This window comes from Abrus precatorius, unplaced genomic scaffold (assembly GCF_003935025.1).
Source record: "Abrus precatorius isolate BTA unplaced genomic scaffold, Abrus_2018 Scaffold6, whole genome shotgun sequence".
NCBI lineage: Eukaryota > Viridiplantae > Streptophyta > Magnoliopsida > Fabales > Fabaceae > Abrus > Abrus precatorius.
Genome location: NW_020874406.1, coordinates 12,617,475 through 12,642,415, shown reverse-complemented (window position 1 = coordinate 12,642,415; position 24,941 = coordinate 12,617,475). Strand labels below are relative to the sequence as shown.

Genomic DNA, 24,941 nt, shown 5'->3' with positions numbered 1-24,941 from the left:
TTTCGCGTTATTCATACCAAGAAAATCTAATTCTTGATCAGGGTGTTCCCAATTAATATGACTGTAATGTGGGGTTATATTCCAAAAGGGCAATATAGTTTCTGCATTACAACAATTCATTCATCAAATTTATACTCTCTCAAACCATTTATATATTACTACAAATGTAAGTTATGAAAATCTATCTTTTAAATCACTATCTAAAATCATACTTCCATGTTGTTATTGCGTTGAACTAACTCTTACAATACCCTCCATATTGATCATTGAATCACAATCATCATCTGTTTCAGTATCAGAAAAATTATTTAATGAAATATCTTCTTCATTTTCATATTCATCATCTTCATCTGTAGATCGTACATTGTAAACTTATATTATTAATAGTATTTGCAGTATCAATTTTAAAAATTTAAAAATTATCAACTTCATATTACTTTCTCTTGTTGCATAATCATCATTATCATCACTTCCATGATTGAGTGATAGTGATAAATTCACTTTTAACGGATGTGCCACATCAGAAGATATTTCACCAACTGCAACATCAGAAGATATTTCACCAACTGCAACATCCACATATATCTCAACTACATTCCTATAATGTGGTTGTTGACACGCATTTATCATGCAATCTATGTATTCATCATCACATACATCCAAAGTTGTATGGTATCGATCATTTGTTCCAAATAAAATTCGTGAAATTAATCTAGAAATTACGTGACAACTAGACAATTTTAATTTTGTGTGGATCTTCCTTTTAAATATTTTAAGTATGATCCCACATTCTATCTTAATTATCTTTTTATCCCCTTCAAAAATTATTCCGTCATTTCCTTCGTATATTCTGCCATTTGAATATAATATAACAACAATTTCATTCATCCTACATTAAAAATAAGCCAAGCTTATTTAAAAATTATTTTATAATATAATAAAATTATATTTAAAAATTCATTTGTAATTACAAATATTTAAATATTTATTTTTTAACATTATATTTTATCTATCTTATTTTCAAACATAACAAAAAAAATTAAATTACAACATTAACACTTAAAATATTATCTAAATATAAAATAAATATTATTATTCAAAATATAAATTCTTAATAGTCAATAAAAATAAATTATATATTTATAATGCTTAAAATCTAACCTTACTGCTCTGGTTGCTATTTCTTCTCAACCTTCAACTTGCTATTCGATCCTCAGCTGAATGGTTATTGTGTGAAAGTTTCGTATTTATACACATTTAAATTTGGACAAAAGAATGTATCAAAATTTTTATCCACTAGTCATATTAAAATCGAGTTTAGTTAGACGATACTAGAGTCGTCTCTGTTGTAGACGTTACTAAAATCGCTCCAAAATAGACGACATAAGTTCCTGGAGCGACACGTGTTGACATCTCATGAGTGTCAGCTATTAATGAGACGACATTCTCATAATTAGTCACGTCATCCGTCGTCTTTGTTCTAGATGATTTTACTGTTATATCACTCGTCAACCCTAAATTGATAATTTATTTGCATGCAATTCTATTTTGATAATTTATTTTTAGAATAATTCTAAAAGAATAAAAATCCATCAAAATATAATACAAGTAAAAAAAAAAAAAAGAAGGATTATTTAGATGTACAATAAAACTCTAGGCGCTTTTAAAGTTTTCTAAATTCTTATTTATTTATTTTTATTATTATTTTTTATTTTTTTATTAACGTTGACCTAAAGTTGATTGAAATTTGCTACGTCACCGGTCTATCGCACGCAACTTGTAAAAATCAAATATCTTTCCGCACCTGATCTGAATTTTAGATTTTTGCGTTAAAGCTTTCCAATACCTATTTGAATGATGCATTCGGATGTCCAAAAAGTTTAGTTAGTTCATTCTTTTTTTTTTCTTTTTTTTCTCAGTCCAATTATTTTGTTACTGTAGTGTTAATCATTTATTTTAATTTATTATTATTATTTAGCCCAATTTTGTTTAGTTTCTAAAAATATAAATTATTTTTTTTATCATTATTATTTATATTCTAGATTTTATTTTATTTATACAATTTGTTCTTTAGTATTATTTTATCTTTTATTTTTTATTTTATTTTATTTTTCTTAATTCTACTTATTTTGTTTTATTTAGCAACAATAGTTAGAATAATTATAATAAAAAGTATTAAAATTTATTAAGTACAATATAATTTTTTTTATATTTTTTTAATATTTAAGTTATGTTTTTATTTATAAAATTTATCTCATTCCAACATGAGTAATAAATTCGCTCTAATTTTTTATATTATCTCGTTATTTATATCTTAATTATTATGTTTGTTATTTACCATAGAGTTGTTATCTTTTTATTTTTGTATATTTACAGAATGTAGATGATGATTTAATTTTATATTTATGATTTATCTTTTCTTATATTATGACTATATATATAATTAATAAATGAATAATAATGTAATTGTATCAATTTATAATACTAATGTATAGTTTTTTTATCGTCATGTATTATAAATTGATAAAGTCTATGTGTATCTACATTATCAATACTTTATATAATATTAATTCATCATGTATTATCTTCAATTAATTAGTTAATCATCTTAACAATTAATCAAGATATATTCTCATTCTAATTACTAACTTATGAATCAATTAACTAATTTCGATCTAAATTGTTTTATTAACAAAACAATTTATAATGCTAATGTTTAGCGACTCTATATTTATGCGTTATAAATTATAAAAAATTTATGTGTACCAATGTTACCTTAAGTTTTATATGATATAAATTTATCAAATGAGTTTTAAATTTTTTATTAAATAAGTATCTTTTTTAATCAATTCAAAGATTTATTTATTTATTTATTTTTAAAAAATAAATTTAATTTCATATTTTAAAATTTCTTAAGTCATATATCTAATTTTGGTAAATTAAATAACTAAATATTTTCTTACTTATTTATACAAATTTCTATAATATCGAGGTGTAATTTACATTATTTTCAATTATCCAATAGATAATAAGAGATTTATGTATAATTTATGCTATCTTAAATTTTCTTTCAATATTAATCATAATCAAAATTAAAATTTAAATACTTCATTTATGAATAAATATTTTTAACGATTTATAATATAGTTATATAATTTTTCTTCACCATTTGTATTGTTTCTAATAGGGTATACATATAACTGCGTTATCTTGTATCTTAAATATTAAAAATTTATGAAAATTTTAATCTCAAAACAAATTTTTTTTAGTAAACTTAATTTTAATCAACCAACTTTATAATTTTTAAATAGAACTACGTGGCTTTGAGTTCTCTATTATACCTATGGATACGCAGGAGCAGAAACTGTACTCGTCAAATCAAAATATTTTTTAAAACTAAATTTTCTCTTTACAAAGATACTAAACAATATTTCAATAAATAATTTTTCTTTTTTTCTTTTTAAATAAGATAACAACATTTATTGTTTTGGGGTTAAATAAATAATTTTCAAAATTAAAATAAATTTGCACAATTAATTTGAGGTAACCATTTTTAAAGGGACGTTGTAGGGTGCTAATATCTTCTCTATACGTAAATAATCCTCGAACTCATTTTTGGTTTCAAAGATAATATTATTTTAAAACTTTTTCTAATATTTTCTTAAAATAAACTTTGGTGGTGACTTTTCTGATTTTTTAAAAAATATTTTTTATTCTTAAAAGATGTTTTTCTTAAACATGTTTTTTGCCGTAACGTTATGACCTCTCGATTGCGACAATAATTATACTCTCTTTGCATTGTTATACTTCAGATTGTAATATTTGTAAGTGGAACTAATTAAATTTAAAAATATCAATGCTACATCTCAATTCTCTTAGTAACAAATAATTTAACTAAATTGAAATATGGTTAATGACTAAAGAAATGTGGTTAAACACTAAAAAATGCAGGAAAATTATTCTCTATAAAATTTGCTTAAGCTAAATTTACACACCAATGACCATACAAATTCACCAATTTTTACTTAAGCAACTCTATTTCATTTAAAATAAAAATGCAAAAATTATTTGTTTGCATAATTTGCTTAAGTTGGATAAATTTTTTTAAGTTAATATTTCTCCCTAAAATGAAAATTATATTCTTAAATTACATTCAATACCAATTAAGCAATGTTCTTTGAGTGAACAAAGATCTAAAATAACTACGTTTGAATGTTGAAAGAGCAATTTTGTAAATTTTTTATAAAGTATTAAATTATAAAATTATGAAAATTAATATTATCAAGTGATAAGTGCCAAATTTTTAGTTAAGTGTTGCATGAATTTAAACGCTTATTTACTTCCATGAATTGAATTTCGATTTCAATTTTATTTTAATTTAAAAGAATTTGATTTAAGTAATTTATTTGGCTTAGAGATTGAGATGAATAATTTTCTTAATCCCTTTTTGTTAAATTTCTTGATTAATAGGAATTCAATGAAGATGGAAGGCAATGAAAGAAAAATTGATTCTGATCCTTTTTCGTTCAAGTGAAAAGCCCTCACTTGAGTAAGAATGCGTGAAGCAGACTTGAATTTTTGCCTATTTTTTGCTCAAGCAAGAGATTCTTGTTAGGCAAGAATGCCTTTATAGTCTCAACAATTTTTTTTTAGCTTATACCAAAATTCATTACTTCACAGTTAAAGAAAAAATGATAAAAAAGAAAGAGGGATCTAAAGAGCAGGAAAGGAACCACAACAAGAGGAACACTAAGACACACTTTGGAAGAAATTGAAAAATCTTTCTTTAGCCATTTTTCTTTTGTTGTAATGGATGCTATAAGCAGCTTTTTGAGATTAGATATAATCTTTTATTTTGAAATATTTTGATAATTTATATATAATTATTTATTTTTATAGATGTTAGTGATTTTATTTTTTTTCTTAATATTTGATTCTATTTTAAATAATAGTATTTTGATTTAGGATCTAAGGTTTAATAAGAAAAATTTTAAAAATAGATTGATTGAAACCCATTTAGTCACTTGATGTACTGTGATGCTAAGGATAAATTTCAATACATCAATTACTTTTTGACTTTATTTTTAATATTAAAAGATTCATTGAATATTTGAAAAATCAATATTCATTAAATACTCTTAGGATCTTGTATTTAAGGAATCCAAAGAAGAAATATTAAGATAGTACAACTACGTCTATAATTTAATTTTTATATATTTATTCATCAAAATATATGAAAGAGGATGAATGATGGAATCTAATCTAACTCAAAGCTTAATATTTTTATAACTTAGTTTATTTTAATCCTTGAAGTTCTAAATCTCTTAAATCATGGATAATTTGTATAAAAAATTAATATTTTTTTAATTTTAATTCAAATAATAGAAACTATAAATATTTTTTATGAATAAGATAATTTTTACTTATTTACTAAAAACGAAAGTTTGGTTTGTTTGTCAAAATTTTAATATTAAATAAAGATAAAAATTTAAACTAATAATTTTTTTTAAAACATATCTGACGAATTAAATATGTTAAGTTACTTGTTCACAGTTTAGTTACTAATTATTTTAGTTTTAGCCTAAAATACGTAACAATTAAATACCAATTTTATTTTTTTTAAACCGGCTTGCAACAAATTTTCTGTAATAAATATTTCACGGCATTGTAGACAATATCTTCCTTTGATATGGATATGGATATAATGAGCCCCCATTGAAAAACCTACTATGAAAGAAAAAATCAATTTATATCTTATTTACGCTCCATTTTTACAATCATATTATTCATGATATTTTTTACCAAATTTCCGTGCATTAATGTGACAGCCACGAAGAGGTGGGAGAAAGTTATAACTTGAAACAAGTTTATTATGATTATTAAGTATTTAATGTATTTTTATTTAAATAAAAAATGTTTTAATTTTTTTCTTATAATTATATTAATAATAAATTAGATATATATATACAATCCCAAAAAAGTAGTAAGGGGAAGCTCTTGGTTTTGCCGCAATTTTTCTGGAGGAGAGAAATCTATCACGATCATCCATTCTCTCTCTCTCTCAAATTCAATTCGCTATACGTGTTACTGCGATCACCTATTGGTTTCGCATATAAGTGCTTCTACTCTTCAATTTTCTTTTGATGGTTGTTTGCATCTTTCAATATACAAAATCCTAAATTCACTTAACACCTCTTCGATAGATCTAATTTGGATCGAGGAATCAGACACTGACTATGCATTTTCCTTAATTAAAAAAAACGAAGAAGAATCGATAAATATTAGTGACATCTTATTTGCCTGATCGATTTGCCACATCAAAGCAAAACCTGGTGTTGCGATTGCTGTGTTTTATGTCAGATGGCATCGCAAGGAAGATATAAGAGGCATCAAGAGAAGTCTCAAACAAGCATCTCTAACAATGGAAGAAATTCAGTTCCTGCCAAATTCTCAAACGATACGGAGAGGCTTCAACATATTAACAGCATACGCAAAGCCCCCGTAGGGGCTCAGATGAAGCGTGTTATTGATCTACTATTCGAGGTATAACACTCGCATCTTGAATTATTATCACAAATTCTTGTGTTACATTTGATAAATGCCAAGTTCAATATCATATTACTTACTAAGAATATTATATGTAATGTTTTAGGTATGAACATTCTTTTCCTGTTACCCATATGTAAGATATTTTATGCCTGGTGATATTAGTGCTTGTGCTTGCTTTACAGACCCGACAGGCCTTCACAATAGAGCAAATAAATGAGGCATGCTATGTGGACATGAAAGCTAACAAAGATGTTTTCGAGAGTATGAGGAAAAACCCGAAAGTAAAGTTTGATGGGGAACGGTTTTCTTACAAGGTAATTTTTATTCACATACACATCATGTAAGGCTTCATGTGTCCATTTTTGTTCTTTTTAATGTCTTCTGTGATATACCATTATTTTTGTTTATGACCCTTGGCATTGCTTTTGGTCTATAGTCAAAACACGACGTTAGGGACAGAAGTCAGCTGCTTTACCTCATACGTAAGTTTCCAGAGGGCATTGCTGTTGTTGACCTAAAGGATGCTTACCCAACTGTGATTGAGGACTTGCAGGTAAATGATTTCTATTTGTCGATTTCTTTTTATTTGCTTGAAAATTTATTGGCATTCACTTTTAAGTAACATTCGTATTTCTTGGGAAGTTTTGGACTTTTCATGCAATGAAACTCTATCAGGATAGTTCATGTTATGGATGACAATCTACAGGAAATTATGCTGGGTCAGTTTAACTTGAATAGACCAGAATAAGTTCAAATTTTGTCTCAATTTTTCATACTTTAGTCTTATGTATCTTAATTTGAAAGTAGTGACATGGCTAAAAGATTGTGTTCAAATATAGCTCACATTTTTACTAATGTCAACTCTGTGTCTCTGCAGCTTAGACTTTTTACATGATACTGAAACATTAAAACAAGAGCCAACTGTTTAAGTATGCTTTAATTGAAATATGCAAAGAATATAACTGCTTGACAAATTTGGTTTGCAACACTATATTCAAATGATTTGCTGTGGTGAGAGGTGATTTTTTAGCGGAAGTGAAAGTCAAAATTTAGTTGAATTATCGGTTTCTCATGGAATATGACCTTAGTTATTGGTCATTAGGCTTTGAAAGTTGCACGGGAGATTTGGCTTCTGTCCAACTTTGATTCACAGGAGGAGATTGCATATCCTAATGACCCTAAAGTGCCGATGAAGGTGGATGATGACCTAAAACTGCTTTTCCGGGGGATTGAGTTGCCTCAAGATATGCTTGATATAGAAAAGGATCTACAAAAAAATGGAATGAAGCCTGCTACTAACACTGCAAAAAGGAGGAGTGCAGCGCAAATGGAAGGAGTTTCATCCAAGCCTAAACCTAAGAAGAAGAAGAATGAAATCACCAAGAGAACCAAGCTGACTAATGCCCATCTTCCGGAGCTTTTCCAGAACTTAAACAATTCCTGACATTTGGAACTCACAGCAGGTGTTGAATGAATTCAGTGAATTGATCAATACGCAGTGATCATTTGTTGGCATACGTGTTTAGAAAGTGTTCATGTTTTTAATATGGATATGGCCCTTTTATAGCATTACGATCGGGATCAGATTCTCTCTCAAGTGTTGAAAAAACTTGACCCCGTTCGGTGTTGAGATCTCACCATTTATTTTTACAAATTTCATCTTTAAAATAAAAAATATTATATTTATTACATATATTGAATGGATAGGATTTCATGCGGTGATAAAGTCACTACATATAATCCATTCCCATTAGCTCACTGCTTCTGGTTTTGGATGTACCCAATTAATCGGACGGAAACAATATCTGAGAGTGGAGGGCACATTGCAAATTCAGCACATTCCTTCTAGGCTTTTACAGGATCGTAAAGCAAAAGGCCGGGATGGTCAGAGCCCATCTTCTGGTGGTTTTTCCCAACTAAAAGATTAGCCAAGGGACAGATGGCGGACCATGTTAGCGAACACGATCAATTAGCGGAGTGAAAACACTCAGGAGGTTCTGAATGATATCTTCTACTGTTATTAACAAATATATTTATTTTTACTTTTTATAAATTAAGGTGTAGTTCATCATTTGGGGTTTATTACTCTGCTTGATGGAATGTTGTGATCTATTGCTACTTTAATGTACACTTAAAGAGTCAAATGCACATTACATCCCTGCCCATTTCACGTTTAGTGAGCAAAAATGATACTTACACAACTGTCTACAAAAATTTTCGTTTTCTACAGCTGTTTCAACTGTTCCATGCAGCACTTTTTTCCCCTTCAAATGCATCAATTATTTCATCAACTACAGTTACTGTTTTAGCCCATGCACATCGCTTCCGAAACCATTGGACGTGCCCTTTTCAAAGCCTCAGTAAGACCTTTCCAAAAGCCTCATCCTCCAAACCTTTTTTAACTAATTTTCATCTCTTTAGCTCTGTATCAGCTTCTCTTTAGTTGCTTAACTCGTAGTTAACACTGCATCTACTGTGGCGTATAATGTTTGTTTTCTTAAATGGCTAAATAAAAGGGATTGCTGTGGTGCGCGCTTCAATGCTTCACTCACTAATTATAAGAAATGCAGTAACATGTATACAGTAAAAGCCGGGAGTTTTATTGTTACAGAGAGTTTGGACCAATAAGAACTTGGAGTGTTCAACCAGTGTTCTCTAGCACTTCCTTGGAAAACAGTATTGGTTACTAAGCCCGTTGGAGTGAAATATCCGGCATACATTTCTTTTTTGTTGGTCAAATAGTGAAGTCTACTTTTGGAGCAAGTTCAGGGGGCACTGTCTTTTACGGAAACATCAATAGTGTGGATTGAAATTTATTTCAATAAAATTTTAGTGAACTAAATTTAGGCTGATCAGAGATTGACAACGGTACAACAGCATAAACTTAAATATTCAATTTGATGCAGTGGGATAGGAAACATTCTAAAAGAACTACATTTGAAATCAACATTTGAAACAAAATTTACTTCAATACTTTAGCTTCGTCAAGATATCATATCCCTAAAAACAAAACACTTGTGTTCCTTATACTATTTAACTCATTCAACAGCCATCTTTAAAATTAACAAATCATACCAAAAGAAAAACAAATTCTATAAAAAAAATCTGTCAAATTTCTTCTTATGATGTAACTTCACTCAAATTATAATGGGTATTCAAACGCAGTACGAACTACGAAGGCAAGAGGATAGTCATACAGAACAAACTATAAATATGCAGAGACGATTTTTTTCATTTATTTCTATGTAAATTCGTCTTCTTCATATCAACTGCTGACATTTGATTCAAAAAATATAATTATATATAGGAAAAAACAGCACACTCAATAAAATTTTAAATGTATATATATATATAACAACACATGACCAATCCAGCGAGAATTTGCTTTGGTCCCTGGCATTCAGCTGAAAAATTTAGCCACTAAAGCATGGAAAGAATTTCCTTGGCATATTTCCACGGTTACGATACTTTGCAGCTGTCTCTTCTAGATCGAGGAATTCTTCCCTTTTTTGAGCTTCAACAAACGCCCTTTTCTCTTCTGCTGACCGGTGGATTTCAGCAATTTTATTCCTCATTTTTTCAACATACTCAGCCTTCTTTCTTTCCATGCTTTCCTGTTAAAACATTTTCTTGAAGTTACACTCAGATCATTGGTCAAATCACTGATGTTTGATAAAACGGGTTATACTAATGCATGAATTGACATAAATCCTTCAGTGACAAGTATGACATCTATGTTAGCTAACGACAGAAAACGTATGACATCTATGTATATGGAGAAAACCATTGCGTTTAATCACCTCAATTTTCTTGAGTTGTGCTTCTACTGATGCTTTTCTGCTATCCTCCCACAATCCAACAGCAGAGTTTTTCTTGTATGCCCTGCGTGAATGTAGAATAGAATTATTGTGTGTTAGGATCGACATTAAATATACTCAAACGTGATCCATTTCAACGTTGCAAATTATGTATGTTTGAAACATAAGCATGCCTTTGGTACGTAAACCGAACACGACTGCAGCCTTCTCGTTGAAACGTGATTTTATTGGATTTTCAAACACGCACTTTGAGATTTTATCTAGCATCTAATATTTACATCATTACATGACTAAAAAAAAATGCATCTTAATCACGGCAAACAAAAGATAAGTTTGCTAGTTTATATTCTTCAACCAACAGTTTCAGCCTTTCAGGGTGCATTCCACACTTGAAAGTCATGCAAGTCCAAATAAATCTCACAAGGCACTAAACTAACCGAGAACATTATTGATTTCTTCAAAATGTACTTTCTTAGTTCTATCTTAGTTCTGAAGAGAGTTACTCAAGAATCAACTTTTATTTATAGCCTTTCTTAATGGCAAAGCATTGTAATAACTATGGAACCAAAATAACTTCAAAATGCCAAAATGGTAGACCGACGTTTTCTTGTTAAACATGTTTTAGCTAAAAGCTAAAATAGGAGTGATTGTTTTTCTATACAATATTACAATTTAATAGTACTTGTACTAATACAGTAGGATGTCTCATTAATTGATGAAAGAGTCATTAATATTTTATTTGGGTCATGTTAGATATATCAAGAATTAATTCATTCTTGCAATTTAATTTGTTAGGTGTAGAGCTACTTTATAAGTCTCTGACACACATGCCAAAGCTCTTAGAACATAAATGATTTATATTCACAAATTTAACAAACTATCAGTATCAGATGGCCACTTGCCTGTTCTCTGCTTTCGTTTTTTCACTTTCTTCCCACGCTTTAATTAAAGCCAATCTTTTCTCAGCTACAACTCTTGCAAGCATAGCATCTGATGAAACAATATTTAAAAAGTTACCTATCTCTTGAACATTCAATAACTTAATACTAATTTTTTAGAGAATGACCTTTGTCAACTGAATCCCCCGTATCCGTTTTATCGGCATGATCTGCAACCTCTGTATGAAAAACATGGGGGTGAATGAACAGGGGTAGCATAGAATATACAAATTCTTGCATGCTTCATTTTGTTTTAAAAATTAATAACTAGGCTATTGAACTTGTAAATTATTTTTAATTGTTTACTTTGTAGATTCTATTTGAGTGCAAAGACATATTTAAAACTTTTAAAAATAAATCCTTATATCTTAACAGAATTCTAATAAGGAATTCAATTAAAAACAACTTATAAATTAATTACAAAATTTTAAAATATAGAAATTTATTTAAATTTTTAAAAACAATCCATTAATTAACAAAATATTTTAACCTTCATTGTAATGATAGAAGAATTTAATATAGAAGTCTTAAAACAACAGGAAGTAACAAAGTTACCAATAAATCAATTAGCTTCTAAAAAGTTCTTATCAATGCCCATCTTTATAGTACCCTACACCTAAAAGAAATAAAGAGTTATGAGTCCCTGAAAAGCAAGTATTACTTGCCTTTCGGTGTGCGATTGAAAGTACCAAAGACACCTCGAAATTGATTAAAAGGGAAAAAGCCTATATGGCATCCGAAAGTAGAAAACAAAGCATACTCAAACAAGTACCAAAATAAAATAAAAGCAAAGAAACATGATTTTGTAAACACAATGGATGAAATTGGTTCAAACCATAAAGAATTATATGCAATTTAAACAACCAACAAAAAAAATAAAATTGTATCAACAGGCTTTTCTGTCAAGCTTACTAAAAGTTGATATTTTAGTGTTTCCCTCAAGCTTTACATATAATTTGTGTGAAGAAGTGAGAAGAAAAGGTGCATGTCGATAAACTTACGTTGATCAACTGAAGAAGTGGTCTTCTCATTAGGGTCAGGGTTGACAACAGCGTTTGGAGGGTCGGGTGTCTCCGATTGGTTTTCCTGAACAGGGGATTGCTCTGTTTCGGGAACAGAGGGTAGTTGTGGCTCGGTTTGGTTTTGGTTTGAGCTCTCTTCTCCCATGGAGACCACAATAGAAAGTTGTTGGCGGCAACAGCAAAGCTTCGGTTATGGCAAGGATGAATTGGATGAATATTAGGACTGTTTTAAAGTTGAATATATAGCACAAGAGTTAACATAGTAGAAACTTAAAAAGTGCTCCTCGTAGGAATTTGGAAATAACAAGGTGGTAAGAACAACAACGTAAGGGAGTGGGGAAGTTTCAAGTTGGGCCCGAACAAAGATATGCGGATATTCACGCCCTTGTTATGGACTGTTGTTAGGACCTATGTTACCATATTCATTTGTATGTTTTCCCTCGTTTTTTAGCATTATGTTAGTAGAGAGATGGCTTAAGTTAACCAATTGCACTTGGTGGTCATTTTTTAATCATCCTTCACTTAGTTGCTAATATTCTAATTTGGTTTTGACATTCATAAAATGACTTGAATTTGATCCTCTTGATGTTATTCACTCTACAATCAATAAGTCAAAGATTTACTTTTTTAAAAAAAATATTTACTTAGTCTTTATAACTTTCATTCTTCTAAATTCCCAATGCTTCTCATCAATTTTCATGTAAGAAACATATTAGAGATGTAATAAATCATACTTAAACAAGAGCTTTTAAAAGACTTAGTTGTTAACTTTTTCATGAACAAAAATTATACATTTCATCAGGTGACAATATTATCTTTGATCTTTATATGGGATATGATTAAGTGTGATATCTTTCATCTTTCAACCTTACAGTTAACATTACATCAAAAATAAAAATCAAATTTATTGAAAAAATTTATCATATTTTCATATATTTTTAATGTAATAAGTAATTTCAAATAAAAATACATTCCTTTTAGTTACTTCAAATATTTCATGTTTTTAGCCAATTTTAGGTCACACTTTTAGAGATGTATGTTGTAGATGGAATTATTCATGTATAAGTATGATGTTTTTTAAGCTGCCCGTATTTTTCAATGTATGCGACACGCGTACTTTTTCTCATGCGTCATAACTTAAGAAGGTGTTTTGTTACTCCTTCACACATGTTTTGGTGGGTTGCACATAAATTAATGGGGGATTTTTTTTCCTGTTTGAGATATGAAGTAAAATAGGAAAAAAGAAGAAATTTTTGAGTGCAAGTCTCATTCTATAATTTTCTTCCTTCACACGAGAAAGTGACTTAGGGAGAGGGAATATATATATATATATATATATATTAAGTTACAATTGCAGACAAACTTAAGTTACCTTTATCAATTACATATGTGCCTAGCGTAAACAAAAACGATATATGTGTCTATTTATTTTATAATATTTTCTCACTTTTTATTCAAATAAATAAGAAAAAAGAAGAATTAGAATATTTTTCTTCTCTATTTTTTTTTTATCTCAACGCAATATTCCTTCCTATACTATTAATTTATACAAATTTTCAATTAAATTAAATAGATTAAGATTAGTTAATTTTTTAATTTTATCCTTATTTACAGTCAAACTCTATTATTCTATCAATTATTAAGAACTTAAAAAAATTCAATATAATAATAATAATTCTAAAATTTTGTAAAATTTGATAAATAATTCTAAGTCTAAAAAATTTAATATCGTTTAAGAATCAATTACTATTTTATTAGTCAACTTCAATATAAATATATTAATTTTTAAAATATAAATAAAAATTAACTATAAAAATTATATCTAGATAAAGTTTAATTTATTTTAAATTTTATATTCATGACAATTAAGATAGTATCATATAAATAAATAAACTTAAATTCTACAAAAATTATTAAAAGGAATATAACCGATGGCTTATTCAATGAGTCAATGAATCCCTTCTCAATAGTTTCAATTATAAATGATATATTGACTTAAATGATTTTATTTATAAACTAAAGGGGCATACGATTTCTTACTTGTATTTCTTGAGTAGAGTATTTTTATTTTTATTTTTGTCTACTTGTGATATGCATAATTGTTTCATCAATGATTTCAGTTTTTTTATTTGAGTTCATTTTGAAAATGGCTTATAAAGAGAAAGAACTTTAAAAATTCCTCATATTCAACATGGGTTGGCCTTTGGCCAGATGCTTGTTATATACTCTGGAGCTTTTGAGCTATGATGGGATAGCATGACGTGCTGGTCAAAAGGCTTAAAAAACCCGAAAATCCTTTATTTTGGACACATGTTCAGTTTGTGTCACAACTCATGAGTGTTTTGTTGATTTAGATTTTAGAAAATCTGTTGTTGACAAATATAATTAACATATATTGAAGCGTGTCTCTCTTAAAATATGGAGTGTTTAGTTGATTACTGACAAAAAAAACGTAATAGCTTAACATGATATTTTGCAGTGCTCGAATTGACAGAAAAACTTCGTATTTTTTTTTTATTTTTTATAAATATGAATTAGAATTCAATCAATCTACAATGATTAAACTTACATTTTGTTTATTCTAAAATCTAAAATCTTTAATCCAATAAGTTTGATAGTCAAGATTTTTTTTCCCGTTTAGACTAAAGTTCTTAACAATTATGGGTTAAGCTGTATGAAACATGTTGAAAATGAAGTTGAATCAGGCCGCACTAAATGAACCGGTATAAAATTTTAAAGGATTTTGTTAGTAAAATTTTATTTAAAAAAAAGTATTTATTATATTTTTATAATTTTAATTCATAATTTTTTTTTTATCTATGTATGCTTAAACTCAACCCTAACAAAACACAATTTTCAAACATAACCAATAAATGTATACATATTTAGAGGAGTCATTCATTCTAATGGAACAACAATTTTGGATTAGAATTATATGAACTGAAACCATACATCTTAATCTGGGGACATTGTAGTCAATCACAGTCTCCATCATGCCATAATTTAGATGGATACCACGTAAAGCCTCACAGAAGCAACCATCGTTCATTGTTTCATTGGTTCTTCTATTCTATTCTGGAATATCATGCTATGTATGTAGTGTGAATGGAACTGAAGTCGTTCGCTTTATTTAATTTTGATTTTGAGAGCATGTTATTCTGACTTTTCGGATCCATCCGTTTGATTGGGATTCCACATGTTATCCTATGCATCCATTGGCGGCGATTATTTGATTATATATATTATCTTATTAAGCGACAAAGAAATGATTTGTTCAACTCGTAAGACTATGGTTAATCTGATTACCGGTATCATTATCAAACTTCCTTACTTTTAAGAGAGTGCTGAAAAAGAAAATGCCTCTGAAAGATTTTGATTTCACTCTTCTTTATATCTAAACTCCTTATCTAATAACATTAATAAATTATATTTTAATTTATATTTTTAAATTTGAATCAAAATAAAAAAACACTTATACATGTACTTCAATTAAAAATGAGAGATGGAGGTGAGATTAAGGTTATTGAGTTTGAGAGTGGATTATTGAGGGAAAAAATGTAAGAAGGATTAAACTATTTTTAGGTGAATATATTATGAAAACTGATCATGCGAAACTGAACAAATATCCTTTTACCAATAAATAATGAAGTAACAAAATCCAGATAAGAACACTTTCACGTTTTGTGGGTTTGTGCCAAGGGAGTCAGAGGGCCGAAGCCCTAAATATTTCTTGAATATCCATATTTCGAAGCATCAGTAGAATGGCCCAAATGAAAAGAAAAGAAGCATATAATCCCCAACACGATGCTTTCTTACACTAATCCGATAGCCTAAGCCTTGGTGGTGATCTCATGTTTTTATTTGCTTTTCGGCTTAATTAATTTCTGCACTTACATTACCTTATTTGCTTTCGTTCAGTATGGTATGATGGACGTGGCTTTTGAGTGCCTGCATGAATGAACATTGAACAATTTTGTAGTGCAACTTAAATGACTTGTTGCATTTATGTGGAAAAAAAAGAGACTTAACCAATTAATTAACAACTAAATGTCTTTTTTCATTTTTACGTCTCAATCGCAGCATAGAACATGATCAAGGCGCCCAGTGACTGAAGGGAGAATGTCAACACTAGGGGTGAGCACCGATTGAGTTTGGTCGGATTCGAATGAAAAAAAATTATAAACCAAAGTAAACTGATGATAGCATATTAACTTTTATTTTTATTCAAGATATTTATTGAATTGTGCGGTTCTCGATTAACATGACAGGCGAATTTTATAAATAATTTTTTTTATTCAGAAGGTTAAGTAGAGCTTGAAAGAGAGTCGGAGAATGAAAATGATTGTAAAAAAAATGAGAATAAAAGATAAAATGTAGTGTATTTAGAAATGGAAGATGAGGAAAGGAAGAGAGATACTCTTCCTTCTTTCACATGCTTACTATTTGAAAGTAATTTCAAAGAAGAGAGATATTTTTCCTTCTCTCACCATCTCATCTATTCACATGTCTTTTTTCTTTGCCTATGGTTAGGACAATTTTTTTTTTTTTTTTTATCTTCATCAATCCTGTATTTTTATCTTTATTAGTGCACACTTTAGAATTAATATTGCATTTATTTGAATCATATCGGATAACAAAAAATATAAAATCTAAAATCAAATCCGATCGAATAAATCTATTGCAAATTGAACTTTTTAAAATATTGATCCGAAACTCACTCCAATTTACTAATTGCATGATTTTTTTTCTCAGTTGGTGCGGGTTTGGTCAGATTGTTATGGGATGTCCACCCCTAGTCAACACAATAACACAAACACAATAGGAGAGCATAAACAAAAAAAAAATAAAAAAATCTCTCAAACTTGCAAGAATGAATGAGAAACATCAACAAAATAAAGTAAAAAAAAACTAAAAAATAACACAGGAAACAAATAATTGTTAACATAAAAAACTTTTTAAAGTAACGGTAAAAAATAAAAAATCATCTAGACTAAAGAAATAATCCATTATGTTCAACAAAGGATACAAGAATGTCTCATGAATTGTATTTACAAACATTCAAAATCAAATAAAACACCAATCTTTATAAATAAGAAATAAGAATATAAAAAACTTTAATTTTAATAAAATTGTAATATCTATTTTTCTCTCTTGAGACTTTTTCTCTCTCAATCCAATGGTTAACAAATTTGCAGTTTTAATTTAAAAAATAATAATTTATTGATGTACAAAAATAACAATGAGTTATCTTTAACTCTTAATGTTTTTTTGGGTATAGTGTGACTTTTCTTTTCATACTTTATTTGACCTCTTTTCACTAGTTTTAGTGAAATTTAATGAACCACGTATTTAGGCATTTTTCCATGTAATAATGGAAGTTCGAAAAACACATCAGTACTGTATGTTTCTTTCATAAACACAAATGGGCAACTTGGGCCGACATTAGAGCACTGTGGCTCCATCGTGTTCTGATTGTTTATTGGGCCTTTACCCTTTTTAGTAAAAAATGGAAAAAAAATTATGGAGAATATTTTTAAAATTTGAAGCCATAACAATGTGTGTGGATATAATTAATCTACTAATATCCACGAATCGAATTTACCTGTCTTGATATCTGTCTCATCCTCTTTTGATGCACGATGAGATGAAATAATGAAGGTAGATGTAACCCAAAGGAAAAACAAAAGATGAAATAAAAACAAAGGCATACAGTTTTTTTCTTCACGAGTCCTTTATACTTTTGGGCTGTAAAACACTTTTTTTTTTCATTTTATTCTTTCACTTTATTTTTCATTTATCTTTCGTTGCCTTCTCTTTTGACAGAGGAATTGCCCGTATCTTTGCATCTATTCTTTGTTTCTTTCATTCTTATCTTTTCAGCGCCATAAGGTGCTTATGGTTTGCGTTTATATCTGTGTTTATGTTTCAAAGTTTTAACATATTCTCAAGGAAGCAAATGTGATGTGTGAAGGACCTCGCTCGGGCCCCATTTACACATTGCTTTAATGGCAAATGGAGAGAATGTGCACAGATTTCAGACATGTCTTGTGAGTGGTAGTTTTAAGTGTAATCTCATCTGGATGGTGGATCATATATGAGGTGGAGTGTGGACCAACTTCACGTGAACACCTTCTGTTGTCTCTCATGCATGTCTTCTGTGCCCGCACACACACACACACACAACAACTTCATCATTCCAGGGTAGCCTGAAGCCTCCCCTCGATCCATTATAGTAACTTCCTCTCATTCAGCCTTGTCTTCTTCTAACTGAAAATGAAATAAAGTTGAAGCAAAGTATTTTATATAAATTGCATCATCTATTGCTTGATTGAGTAAATACGTGGAAGGTTCCTCTTCACATCTCACTGTAGTCACGTTACTGAAAGAGAAAGTGAAAGGCCTAAACTAAAGAAAACCAAATTCACGAGAGCATTAACGACAGTAAATCAAAGAAATAGAACATGCCAGTTATTTCTAGCCTCTAGGAGATATAAATGATACAAGTCGATATATTTTGCTTCTTCGAAAGTGCCACTTCCACGTATGCCAATTATTTTCTATTTCCCTTTACAAATGGGAGCTTAGAAGATAAATTTAATGAATTAAATTAGCAAATTAAGTGGCATTTTAACAATGGAGTATAATGTTTAAGGGAATGAACTTAATTAACTTTAAAAAGTTAATTAGGCTCGTGACCACAAAATTCTAATTGTAATTAAGTATCATATTGGATAGGGTTGAATTGGGTTAATTTTAATGAATTTATATATACAGTCTAGCATTCAGATCAGGAAGTTGTTAAGCTAATTTTACAGTTTAACTGCTAAAGTTGATAGGCAATATCCTAGATGAAGTTAGTAATATTCTTGATGTGGAAGGAAAGGATCCCAAAAATAGTCAAATTAACTTTGGCATGATAAAAACCAAAGTTTCACATTTAGGAGAATTTGATTCTGCATACTCTTCTGACAGCAAAGAATTTGCATTGACACTGGTTAATTAGCAGCATGTAGCTATACATTTTGTCAGTGATTCGCTTCGATTGTTGAGCTTATTCCATTGAATCTGTAAATGCATTAGTGAAGAAGAGTGTTTGTTGTCAATATACCTTCCCTGACGTGGCGGATAATGATCTGGGAGTCACGAGTGAGAAAGAGAGGGGTTAATTCTCAAATGTGAAAATTATAAGCGAAATATATTATTGTCCTTTGAAAATTTAATAAACTTTAGTAACCGGCTCGATCGCTCTTTTGTTTTCGGGCCAAAATTAATTTGTTAAACTATAACTGTATCACATATATTTCAACGTAAAATCTATTAAGATTAATTTAAACACATTATAATCATGTTTAATAATTTAAAATTAAGTACACAAAAATTTAATTAATCAATGTCCAAATTAGTTCACATGTCCTATTAGCTCTTACGTAGTAATGCAGTTTCGTTGAAATTACAAAACCATATATCCTATTTTAGCCCTTCCCATAATTTCTTTGTTGATTCTTTCTGACGATTACTGGCTAATAATATGCCAGAAAAAGGTTTCCTTTTTTATTTGGGGGAGTTAAGTGCTGTAGAGAGTTAAGATTCGAACCGGTGAACCAATAATATCAGATTTGCAATCCAATGGAATTTTGTTGTAAAGTTCAAAAGTGGGAATCATAATGAGCAAAGCAGATTAAGGTTCCCTCTCGTTGAAATTAACTATGCAATGGGACCTACTAGCCTGTAATAGCATTATTATAAGCTAGCATCAACATCTTTATGGTTCTCACTTTTATCTCGTATGATTGACCTATGTCTCCAACAATTAAATCCTTTTTAATTACCATATACATTGCATATCTTTGAATAAAATCTTGAAAGAAAAAAATCCCTTTTTTTCATGGTTTATCTGTAATTTAGGCTCGATCTGCAGATGAACCCAAGATTTATTTTGACTATGATGATTTGGTATTTGTTGAATTAGACATTTGAAATACACTAGGGCACCTTGTAAAATTGTTGATGAAACGGTACGCACACCTGCAATTAACCACGACACTAATAATGAACAAAATTATGCGTACCGGAAAAAAATAATACACCATACAATAAAAAATTGATCGCAGCAGTCAAAAGATGCTATGGTTTTTCTTTGAGAATAGAAGCTCTGAATAATTTAATGGCTAGTTTAAGTAATGACCATCCGAAACAGTAATAATAAACGAGGAAAAAACTAACAACAACAAAACCTGTGAAAAAGGATATTTTGATTTATCTATAGTTAAAAGTTGTGTCCTTGAATATTAATAATAGGTCAAATGCCAATTGTCACGTATGAACAGTGTGAAGGTGGGGAACTGGGTGCTGCTATATATAAAACATATTTAAACAGCCAATTAACAAAACTAATTACTTGGTTAATAAACTCATTACATTATAAATTTAGTCTTAAAATTTATTAAAATAAACTGAAAAAGGTTTATTTTAATAAACTATACTTATAAAAATTATAAAATATTTTTATAAGCTCCATTTATGCTCTTCCAAATGCCTCTATAACAGACATGTGTTGTATAGGGAACTTAGCTAGAACTCAGGTTGTGGGGAAACAAAAGCAGCTGGGACAAAAGTTGCACACATACGGAATTGTTTGGTAGAAGAAGAAACAAACACTAGAGGTGGAGGAATGACTTGTAGTTTAATGGATTATTAAAGGATTTAACAGTAGTACTTGCACAATGAGACACATCTTGGCTTTATCTTCACTGTCTTCCCAACATTGAGAGGTTGGAGTTGGGCAATGGGCACCAACCAGAGTGGGGAGAGGTAGGGGACTCTCTTCTCTCTTGTGTTGTTCAACACATGTAAAGGGTATAAAGTATGGACCCCAGTTTCACTGGGTTGTTTGGTTTGGCAGTTGAGGCATTTAAAGGTTTTGGTTTTGGTACGGAATTGTGACTCAAGTAGACGACACCGTCTCTGCTTTTTCCATTTGGGAATACATGTATGTTTGTCAAGTATATACATATAATATAATATAGATAATGTGTAACCTATGCTGCGGTTGAGTGTTGAGTGTTGAGTTATCTTCTAGTAACTGCAGATGCACGCTTTGAAATTGGACCCTTTGAGACTTAAGTTATTGACTACAAAGTCTACTAGAGTAAGCACACCTCACACCTTACACAAAACATTTCCAGCTTTAAAGCCAAGTAAATTAAAAGCACAACGAAAGCAACTCCTACCTCACCAGCACCATTCACCACCCCTCACACCTATCTTAGCTTCACTTAATTCCCCCTCCACGTACTAATTCCGCTTCTTTATATATGGAATATCATTATTATTACTCTATGCAATTTCATATTGGTGGGTTTTATGAGCCATACTTTAGTTTTCAATGAGGGTTATTATGTAAGAGAAATGTTAGTTAGTATTATTAAAAACTTAAAAAGTATGAGAAAAAATATTAATTTAAAAATAAGTAAAAGTGTAATTTACATAATTTTTAATAAGTTTTATTCATCAGTTGAGGATATATTATAAAAAATATATTAAAAATGTCTTATTAACGTTACTCTTTATATAAGTATTCATTCTGTAATTATTTAATAATACACACAATTTGTGCATATTTTTTTTTTTTGTACATATATATTAACACCATTTGATAATGGTTGATGTCAAAATATTTTAAAAACATGATTTATTACAACGAAAATATCAATATAATTTAATATTTAATTTTTAAGTGATTAAAATTATTGAATGTTGTAAAACGAAGCGCTTCTTATATGGTTTAACTCTCATTACATGGCGTAGTTGATTTAAACAAATTCATGAGTCTGGTTTGAATGCCCCCAATTAATGTTTCGTTGTTGCTCCAAAATACCGTTGACTATGGGAATAATATTATTTTATTAACATATAACATTTTAACAGTTTTATTAATCTCAACTTTTAAAGTTGTATTTAAACACTTAAAAATAATTTTTCTTTTATAAAAAAAATATTTATTACCTTTGAGATGTAAAAACATAATAAATATTTTTTAATAAAAATTATCACTTTTAAATATTTAAGTTTACTCATAAAGATTAAGATTAGTAGAATTGTTATTTTAATTACAATATCAATAATTTATTAAAGTAAAAAATAGCAATGATTTATAAAATAAAAATAAAAAGGGTGCAAAATAATATGTTTTTTTGGGTTTAAGAGGATGAGATATGTGTATCTCTTGGAACATTATGACGACGACGATGATGTCATATCATAGAATTTCAGTTGACAACCTTATGATTTATGCTTTTACTCTTTTCGAATATATTTTTCTATAATTATAATTATGATTACCTTTAAAATGAAAAATATATTTTATAATTTTTTTAGAGTTAAGCTAGAACAGCCGGTTAATACATGTGCTCGATAGTTATAATTTATAATTTTATAATTCTGATCAAACAGAAAATAATTTCCACATTACATACAATTTGTTAGAAAAGTATTTTTTTTTTATAAATAACTTTTTCCTTAAGCAATGAATAAAAGAATCTTCAAGAGACCACGTCCTTCACCCTGAGATCATAGTCAACAATATTAATTGTAAAGAGGATGAGAAGTGATTATCTTCTATTTATTTAGAAGTTGAATATAATAATTTTATAAAATTTATTTTTTAAATAATTAAATATTGATCTAAATTAATGTAAATTATATATTTTGATTGAAACCCTAGGGCTGTGAAAAACTCCTGGCCAAGGCTGGTTTAAACTTAAACCCAATGCAACAATGTTAATGCATGTTACTTATTCCAACTCTTCACTGGCTATTTGGTTGCATCCCGAGGAACCATGAATGTTTATGTGTGCCTTCTCAATTGGTTTGTTGGTTGGTTTTCACGTGGAGTCAGAAACCCAAAATTAAAGCACCTCATGGCAGATATTTCAGCTCTCTCTTCTCGTTTTAATGACTTCTCATTATCATACGTTGGTAGATCGGCGAAAAAGCCTCCTCATTTCTTAGCTGTTTAGTTCAAAATTTCGACCATTGTACTACGTTTCAAGCACTTCCCTTCTTTCTTTGGTATGATTTAGTCCACGTTTCAAGTATCTATTTTTTTGCTCTACAAAACATAAACTTTTTTTAAAATAGTTGAGAAATAAATGGGCCATAATCAGTTTATCAAAACGCGTCTTAACGTGCTTTTCGTATATCACTATGGAAGTAACATACTGCGTAAAACAAAAATATTTTTCGTTACAGAGGCATTGGTGACAATTTGTCTGTATATTAAGAATTTTTTATATTATACTGTTGAGTATGCATTTAGGTATGGGTTGGTTAGCAATTTTTTTTGGTACATTAGATTGGTTAAATTGTTATAGCTAAAATGTCGTTTTCATAATATTATAAGAGGAAACGTGGAAAATATTAACTAAAGTGATGACTTTTATTTTACCACTAATCATTTTCTTATCCCCAAACCCAACGCATCGCAACGTTCCGCCGAATCAGGTACAAAATTGCTGATTTTATGGGCATTTGTGTTTTGTGAAAGGGTACGGATTATTTAACTATCTAATTAAACTAAAAGAACAAATTAGAGAATTACACAAACCTGCATATATTAGTGGGTCATGCTGATTCTGAGTATCTCTTTTACTGAAGAAATTATATACTAATAGCATGCTTGCTAAGAATTAATTTTGGTAAAATAGTTATTTATTTATTGAAAGTTCTCTTAATAATCTAAACAAGGAGCGATTAATTTAAAAAAATCAAAATTAAATAACCACTGATATTAATCAGTTAAAACTAATCTTTTATTATCTAAAATTTAGATATCGACTCGAGATATGAATAATTTTATTTTAAAATCTCAGCGTGGCATGCATGATAGAGGCAGGGACAACCTTAATCTGTTGATGTCCTATAACTAGTGTACCTCAACATGTCAGCTTTCAATTCTATCTTCCAAGATATGTTTAGTGGACCCTTTAACTCAAGATTCGAATCGAACGAAACCATCTTATTTACTACTTGCTTATCTCGATTGAAATTTTTTTTGTTACTCCTTAGTCCTTATCGTATCAAACATTTCTTAAAATCAGCCAGCAGCCAGCAGGGATTTCATAATTATAAGGAAAGAAGTAAATGGATTTTCTATAACTTCCCTTTCAAGGCCAAAACAAAATTCTCCTTTCCTATGGATTACTCTTACGTCTTGGTTTCTTGGTTATTTATTATTAACTGGGTTGATTGTTCATATTAAAAGCATTCAACTTACATATAATGCCTAAGCCCGAGTTGTTGTTTTTCACTTGAATAAAAAAGAAACACCGACAATGAATAAAGGGCATGGGTCATGTATGTGAAACAAGAAGAAGATACGTTGTTGTCCGGTCCCATTTTCCCACCCATAAAAGCACAAGACCGTGATATATAGCTAAATTATACATGATCGTCTTCTTTACCAAAAATAAACAATTTTCACCAAATTATTTCTTTAATTAACTTAAAAATTATTTTAGAAACGGAACCTTGTACTTCAATTCAATATATGTAAATGTTTTTAGTTACGTATGTGTGCCATCCATTTCTTAAAGGCCGTTGCTGCAAACAGAGAG

General features: G+C 29.2%; 2 protein-coding genes across 2 annotated transcripts; one reads left to right on the top strand and one right to left on the bottom strand.

Moving 5' to 3' along the window:
• Window positions 1-5,989: 5,989 nt before the first annotated feature.
• On the top strand, window positions 5,990-8,212 carry LOC113869353 (transcription initiation factor IIE subunit beta-like). Its single transcript, XM_027505642.1, has 4 exons — window positions 5,990-6,543; window positions 6,732-6,863; window positions 6,986-7,102; window positions 7,652-8,212. The coding sequence occupies exons 1-4, from the start codon at window positions 6,361-6,363 to the stop codon at window positions 7,991-7,993; spliced, it is 774 nt and encodes a 257-aa protein (XP_027361443.1). The 5' UTR covers window positions 5,990-6,360; the 3' UTR covers window positions 7,994-8,212.
• A 1,704-nt stretch (window positions 8,213-9,916) lies between these two features.
• Window positions 9,917-12,537, bottom strand: LOC113868558 (remorin-like). The gene is made up of 5 exons (XM_027504236.1): window positions 12,307-12,537; window positions 11,434-11,484; window positions 11,270-11,357; window positions 10,350-10,431; window positions 9,917-10,163 (listed from the first exon to the last, which is right to left on the bottom strand). The coding sequence occupies exons 1-5, from the start codon at window positions 12,470-12,472 to the stop codon at window positions 9,963-9,965; spliced, it is 588 nt and encodes a 195-aa protein (XP_027360037.1). The 5' UTR covers window positions 12,473-12,537; the 3' UTR covers window positions 9,917-9,962.
• Window positions 12,538-24,941: the final 12,404 nt, after the last annotated feature.

Coding starts and splice junctions, on each gene's coding strand:
- LOC113869353 (XM_027505642.1), top strand. CDS start 6,361: ATGGCATCGCAAGGAAGATATAAGAGGCATCAAGAGAAGTCTCAAACA. Junction 6,864..6,985: donor GGGAACGGTTTTCTTACAAG/GTAATTTTTATT, acceptor TTTGGTCTATAG/TCAAAACACGACGTTAGGGA. Junction 7,103..7,651: donor CTGTGATTGAGGACTTGCAG/GTAAATGATTTC, acceptor ATTGGTCATTAG/GCTTTGAAAGTTGCACGGGA.
- LOC113868558 (XM_027504236.1), bottom strand. CDS start 12,472: ATGGGAGAAGAGAGCTCAAACCAAAACCAAACCGAGCCACAACTACCC. Junction 11,485..12,306: donor CACTTCTTCAGTTGATCAAC/GTAAGTTTATCG, acceptor TTTTTCATACAG/AGGTTGCAGATCATGCCGAT. Junction 11,358..11,433: donor GGGGGATTCAGTTGACAAAG/GTCATTCTCTAA, acceptor TTGTTTCATCAG/ATGCTATGCTTGCAAGAGTT.